This window comes from Hirundo rustica, unplaced genomic scaffold (assembly GCF_015227805.2).
Source record: "Hirundo rustica isolate bHirRus1 unplaced genomic scaffold, bHirRus1.pri.v3 scaffold_530_arrow_ctg1, whole genome shotgun sequence".
NCBI classification, from domain to species: domain Eukaryota; kingdom Metazoa; phylum Chordata; class Aves; order Passeriformes; family Hirundinidae; genus Hirundo; species Hirundo rustica.
Window position 1 is genome coordinate 8,757 of NW_026690573.1, and position 7,256 is coordinate 16,012.

The following is a 7,256-nucleotide window of genomic DNA, read 5'->3' on the forward strand; positions in this document are numbered from 1 at the left end:
GCAGAGCCTTGGACAGGACACTTGGTGTGTCCTGGGAATGCCATCCAGGCTGTGAGCTGCCTCCAGGGCACACTGAGGACAGGAGTGTCCTTGGCCAGGAGTGGGGCTGAGACTCTGAGAAAGGCTGAGCCAGTTTGCTCTGCTGTGGCTCCCTCTGCTCTCAGCTGTGTCAGGCTGATTTTCAGGGGAACACAGGGACTGCCCTGGATCTCAGAAAGGGCAGCTGGGGACAGATGGAGGAACAGAGCAGCTCCCCTCACCCTTCACTGTGTTCCAGCCAATGCTCTTGCCTTGCACAGTTCTCTCTGATCTCCCTGGGCACAGCGGGAAACCCTCTCCAGCTGCCTTTGGCCATCACCGTTCCTTAGCCCTAGCACAGGAGTTGCTGCCAAGCTCCTCTGCCTCAGGAGCACTTTGGGCTGATGAAGTCCCACCCCAGGACCAGCCCCTGTCCCTGTTCCCATGACCCCAGTGCTGCAGAGAAGAGCTGACCCCTGGGTGTCCATGGGCAGAGCCTCTGCTCGTCACAGCAACGGGCCCAGATCCCAGCAGAGCTCCAGGCACGGGGATGAAGGAGAAGATCTGAGAAAAGGAAAATTGGGTGGCACAGAGCAGCAGGGGCAGGCCTGGAAAAAAGGGCTTGAACATTGCTCAGCAGTGTCTGCCTTGATTTGTCACTGTGTCCTCCGTTAACAGGACTCCATGGCCAGAGTGAGGAAATGTCCAACAGCAGCTCCATCAGCCACTTCCTCCTGCTGCCATTGGCAGACACGCAGCAGCTGCAGCTCCTGCACTTCTGCCTCTTCCTGGGCATCTCCCTGGCTGCCCTCCTGGGCAACGGCCTCATCATCAGCGCCGTAGCCTGCAGCCACCACCTGCACACGCCCATGTTCTTCTTCCTGCTCAACCTGGCCCTCACTGACCTGGGCTCCATCCTCACCACTGTCCCCAAAGCCATGCACAATTCCCTCTGGGACACCAGGACCATCTCCTACAAAGGATGTGCTGCTCAGTTCTTTTTCTTTATGTTCTTCATGTCAGCAGAGTATTTCCTGCTGACCATCATGTGCTATGACCGCTACGTGTCCATCTGCAAACCCCTGCACTACGGGACCCTCCTGGGCAGCAGAGCTTGTGCCCACATGGCAGCAGCTGCCTGGGCCAGTGCCTTTCTGTATTCACTGCTGCACACGGCCAACACGTTTTCCCTGCCCCTGTGTCATGGCAATGCCCTTGGTCAGCTCTTCTGTGAAATACGCCCAGTCCTCAAACTCTCCTGTTCAAAATCTTACCTCAGAGAACTTGGGCTTCTGGCTGTTAGTGCCTCTTTAGGACTTGGTTATTTTGTGTTCACTGTTTTCTCCTATGTGCAAATCTTTAGGGCTGTGTTGAGGATCCCCTGTGAGGAGGGACGGCACAAAGCCTTTTCCACCTGCCTCCCTCACCTGGCTGTGGTCTCCCTGTTTATCGGCACTGGCATATTTGCCAACCTGAAGCCCCCCTCGATCTCCTCTCTATCCCTGGATCTGGCCCTGTCAGTTCTATACGCGGTGGTGCCTCCAGCTCTGAACCCCCTCATCTACAGCCTGAGGAACCAGGAGCTCAAGGCTGCAGCGTGGAGACTGATGACTGGATGGGTGACATTAAACTGCTGGCTAATTTCTGAAAATCACTTCTAATAAAAGACATCTTTGATACTTCTTGTTGGTTTCATTTTGAGGGACCTAGCTATTTGTTTTACTTTTTTTATGTCCACAAAGAAATGCCCTTGTCTGTGTCATTTCTCATTTTGTTTCTCTCCACCTTCCCTGTGGCCACAGACTGTGTCAATGAACGGCTGTGCTCTTGGTGGCTTTAAAGGAACTAAAGTATGTCCCAGCCAAGTTTTCTGCAGAGATCCCCCTTTTGTTCCCTTCTCTGGAAGCTGCAGCAGCAATGTCTGTGTGCAGAGCTGGGGGCAGATCAGTGCTGGCACAGCAGCTGTGCCCAGGAGCAGCAGCACTTGGTGTTGCCAGTGCTGCTCCCGTGCCCCTGCCCCGCTGCTCTCCTGGCCCTGGTGTTGCTGTAGGGCCTGAGTGCTCTCGGGGCCGGGCACAGTGCTGGGGGTGGCAGTGCTGGGGCTGCAGCAGGGACAGGCCATGGGCACTGCTGGGGCAGCGCTGACACCTCAGGCCAGGGCCTGGGGGCTCCAGGCTCCTTGCCCAGGCTCTCTCCAGAACACACCCAGGCCAATGCTCAGCAGAGAAAAGGCCTGTGAGCAGCCCCAGGGTGGCCGTGGGCAGGCTGGGGGCAAACAGCATGGCTGGGGCTCTGCAAAGTCCCTGGGGGGATTGGAAGGAGCAGCAGAGCAGGGGCTGATCCATCCCCACTGTGCTGGACACCCCAGGGCAGCGTCCCAGAGCATCCTCATGCACCTGCCAACAACTTCCCCCCTCTGCAGCCCTGGCCTCTCGCCCAGCTCACACAGGTGCCACATCCTTGCAGGCACAGACACGGCAGCGCTGGCTCAGGAGCCCCTGTTTGCACTGCCCAGAGCAGGCGTGAGCACCCCCATGGCGTTGGTGTGGAGAGATGAACCTGAGTGAGCACAAATGCCATCATCAGCCCTGGGGCCAGGAAGGGCTGGAGGACAGCAGGGAAACCACTCAGGTTTGTGGTGGCCTCTGAAGTCAGCCAGAAAGTTTGTTCCCATGAGCTGTGAGTTTCCTGTGCCACTGCAGACGTTGTTGCTCAGAGCCAGGGCTGCCTGGCAGCCACCTCCAAAGTGCCCTCAGCATTTCCTTTGCTTATCCTGGGCTTTCTTTCCCATTCCTGCTACAAATTTCTTCCAATTGCCCACACCTTTTCCCTCCCCTGCAATCAGCCCATCCTTGGTTGCCCTTTCCTCTCTGGCCCCACTCCCCATTTCAGTTCCTTAGTTCCCAGCACCATGGGAACGTCCCTTAGGGAGCAGGATCATCCTCCAAGTGCATCAGGAATTGTCTGCAGGCTCCTGCAGTGCCCCGTGCTGCTCCCTTGCCAGAGGCACCACAGGCCAGGGGGGCACATCTGGGCTGCTCTGTCTGGCTGTGGGGCTCCCTGTTCTGGGCAAGGAGGAGGAGCTGCAGAGGCTCTGCAGGACTGACAGGATGGGCTTTGGGGCTGTGAGGAGAAGCTGAGAGACCGGGCTACTGGACCTTCTGGAGAGGAGGCCAGGGCTCATCCTGCAACTGCTGCAAGGGTGGTTTCAGAGAATCACAGAATCAGCCAGGTTGGAAAAGACATTGGACATCATCAAGTCCAACCTGTGCCCTGACACTGCCTTGTCTCCCCTGAGCCTCCTCTTCTCCAGGATAAACAACCACATCTCCCTCAGCCACTCCTCACAGGACTTTTGTTCCAGACCCCTCACCAGCCTTGTTGCCCTTCTCTGGACACGCTCCAGCTCCTCCATGTCATTCCTAAATTCTGGGCCCAGAACTGGACGCAGCACTTGAGGTGCTGCCCCAACTAGTGCTGAGCACAAGGGAATAATCACTGCCCTTCTCCTGCTGGCCACACCGTTACTGATCCAGGACAAGTGCCATTGGCCTTCTTGGCCACCTGGGAACACTGGTGGCTCATGTCCAGCCTGCAGTCCATCTGTCCCTTTGTGTCCCTTTCTGCCTGACCACTGTCCAGTTGTCGGGGGCTTTCCCCGTTTTTCAGGTGGTTTCAGGGTCCTTTGCTCCCCTGCACAGCTCTGAGCCAAACCGAAGGAAGAGATGGAGTCTTCAGGTTTAGATTTTTCAAGGTTGCATACTTCGTTTATTGTTTTTTATCTCTCAGAGTCCAACAAGATGTTCGCAGCTGCATGGACTTCTCACGTCTCCCCCCGAGCTGTGTTGTCCTTATCTTTTATACTAATTGCTACGTATTTCTTCTTTACTATTTCTTACCAACGTCTATCACTATTACTAAAAAGGTCATCTTTACTTTGACCCAATCCTCACTAACTACTTTGTGCCACGTCACTGCAGAAATGGAGTGAGGGAAGGAGAATGAAGAAGAAGGAGGCGATGCCCCAAATTCTCCACCTTGTCCCCATTCACTTCAATGCTAGGAATCTAAAATTACTGGTTTTTCACCCTGTGATAAGCAAAACTACTATTTTTCACACTCTTGTGGCCTGTAAACCCTCTCTCAGTGTAGGAAGTTTTTCCCATGGACTGAGATCAAAGCCAGTGTCCCTCTGAGCTCTGGGCTGGGGTCCCAGACCCCCCTGCCTAGGTCCCTGACCCTCCAGGGCAACCAAAGGAATGCCCTGGACTCCAACATCCAGTTACTCTGTCCCCAGCCTGTAGCGCTGCAGGGGTTGTTGTGGCCAAAGTGCAGGACCTGGCACTTGGACTTGTTAAACCTCACATTTTGGATTTGGCCCCTTGATCCAGCCTGTCCAGGTCCCTGTGCAGAGACCTCCTACCCTCCAGCAGATCAACAATCCCACACAATTTGGTGTCACCACAGTTCTATGATGCTGTAGAGTGTCACAATGGTCTCCATGATTCCATGAGGCCTCCCAGTGTCACAATGTTCTTTTGGTTCCATGGGGCTCCTTGGTGTCACAAAGTCCCTTGGATCCTTGGGCCCTGAAGTGTCACAATGGTGCTTTGGTTCCATGAGGTCTGGCAGTGCAGCAATGATCTCCTTGGTTCCAGAGTGTCACAATGGCCTCTTGGTCCCAAGGGGCACCACAGTGTCAAACATGTTTCCTTCATTCCAAGAGTCCCTGCGGAGCAGCACTGGCCCCTTGGTTCCATGGGGCCCTGAAGTGTCACAATGACCCCATCAAAACACGAGGTCCTGCTCTGTCCCAATGCTCTGCATGGTTCCACAAGGCCCTGCAGTGTCACAGTGGCCTCTTGATTCCATCGGGCCTCAGACTGCCCCAGTGTGTTCCCTGGAGCTGCAGTGTCACAATGGAGCCCTGGTTACACAAGAGCCTGCAGTGTCACCAGGGACCCTTGGTTCCATGGGGCACCCCAGTGGCACAATTGTTCCCTCAGTTCCAAGGGTCCTTGCAATGGAACAATGGCCCCTTGATTCCATTGGGTCCGGGGTCTCACAAGGGTCTCCTTGGTTCTGCAGTGGCACAATGGCCCCTTGGTTCAACAAGGCCCCACAGGGTCACAGTGGCCTCTGTGGTTCCACCAGGACCCAGACTGTCACCATGGACTCCTTGCTTGCATTTAGCCCCACAGTGTCACAATGGCCCCTTGGCTCTATGGTGCCATGTCGTACACAGTGTCACTCTGGTCCTCTTAGTGCCACCAGGCCCTGCAGTGTCACAATGGCCCCTTGCTTCCCCAGGACCCTGCAGTGTCACCATCATCAGAGAATCAAGCAGGCTGGAAAAGACCTTGGAGAGCATCAAGTCCAACCTGTGACCCAATACGACCTTGTCACCCAAACCATGGCACTGAGTGTCACATCCAGTCCTTCCTTAAACACTTCCATGGACAGTGACTCACCCACCTCCCTGGGCAGCCCATTCCAATGCCCAATCACACATTCTGTGAAGAATATTTCCTAATGTCCAGCGTAAACCTCACCATGTGCAGCTTAAGGCCATGTCCTCTTGTCCTGTCACTGTTCCCTGGGAAAAGATACCACCCCCACCTGGCTGCACCCTCCTGTCAGTAAAGAGTGATGAGGTCTCCCCTGAGCCTCCTCTTCTCCAGGATAAACAACCCCAGCTCCCTCAGCTGCTCCTCACAGGACTTGTGTTCCAGACCCCTCACCAGCCTTATTGCTCTACTCTGGACACGCTCCAGCCCCTCCATGTCCTTAATGAATTGGGGGGCCCAGAACTGGACACAGCACTCGAGGTGCTGCCCAACCAGTCCAGAGCAAAGGGAAGAATCACTGCCCTGCTCCTGCTGCCCACACTGTTCCTGATCCATAGGAGTGCCAGGGGTTGGATGCGGGAAATGGTGGGGATGGGGACAAAGTCTGATTGATTGTCAGCCATGAAAGGTCTTGATTTTCACATCTATTCAGACTGCATTAGAAGGTGCTGGGAGTCCATATCAATTGGACATTGCTGATATCAATCTATAAACAGGAAAATTAAACAGGAAAACAGTTCTCTCTGCATTGTTTTCAATATAGTGTATTCCTTTTGAATACACTTCTGAAATTGTCTAATTAACCACACAAGAACTAAAAACTTCAGTTATTCCCATGGGCTTTTCTTGTTCAGTATATTGAACAAATATTTACAAGCTTTTCTCCCTGAATTCCTGAACTGAAGAGCTCAAGAAAGAAGAGGCCTCTGGAGTACTAAAATTCATCATCAACCTCCAAGGGGCTGAGGATCCATCCTTACCAGAGCAGGAATGAACAGAAATGGGCACAGCTTTCTGGCTGCCCCAGCTTTGGGATGGGCCCTGGGCCTGGAGCAGGAACAGCTCTTGAGAGCCCCAAGTTCACGACTTTTCCCTGCACCTCTGTCCCTGCAGGCTCTCGTCATCCCCCGGCTGCCCCACCTCGCTGGCCCCTTCCTTTGCTGACAGCTCTGCATCCTGCCTGCCTCTGCCTGGGCACACAGAGCCTTGAGCTGCTCCAGACTCCTCTGGGGGATATGTTACACCACAACCCTGCCCTGGGAGGAAAATTCCTTTCTCCTGGTGTCCAGTCTGGGCCTCTCCAGCTGCCCTTGGTGCCATTATTTCCTTCTCAGGCTGTTTTATACAAAGAAGAAAATTCCAGCATCTCTGGAACCACCTTCAATCCCTCCCTGGCTACTCTTCTCTTCAGTGTTCACACCACTGAGCCCAGGGCCACAATCCTCTACATGCTGCTTGTGTGATGAGACCTCCAAACCCCACCTTGGGAGGTTTTTGGGTCATTTCCAAGGTCAGTGAAAATAGAAGCAGTGGTCAAAGGTATTTGCTTCAAAATATCGCAGTGACAGAACAAGGGTCAATATCTTTTAACTGAATGAAGGTGGATCTTGGTTTGTTAAAAGGAGGAAATATTTTAAAAGAGAGTGGCACAAGACTGCAACCATTTTTTTGGAAGGAGTGGATGCCCCAATGCCAGGAATTCTCCAAGAGCAGGAGCTTGGTGCAACCTGACACAGTGAAAACCCCTCCCCAAGGATGGAATCCCTGTTGTGTAGGTTCTCTGATGTGCTGGGTGACCTCACAACACTTCTGGCCAGAATGTCTGCTGAGGAGCAGCCAGGCTGCTGCAGTGGCAGTGTCCTCACAGCCATCACCATGGCAGCCCTGTCC

At 54.1% G+C, this 7,256-nt stretch overlaps 1 protein-coding gene across 1 annotated transcript; it reads left to right on the forward strand.

Annotated features, from left to right (window-relative positions):
- Positions 1 to 696: 696 nt before the first annotated feature.
- Positions 697 to 1,637, forward strand: LOC120748104 (olfactory receptor 14I1-like; the record flags this gene model as incomplete). Its single annotated transcript, XM_040054182.1, has 1 exon — positions 697 to 1,637. A coding segment is annotated over one exon (941 nt), but the record flags the coding sequence as incomplete, so codon positions are not given.
- Positions 1,638 to 7,256: the final 5,619 nt, after the last annotated feature.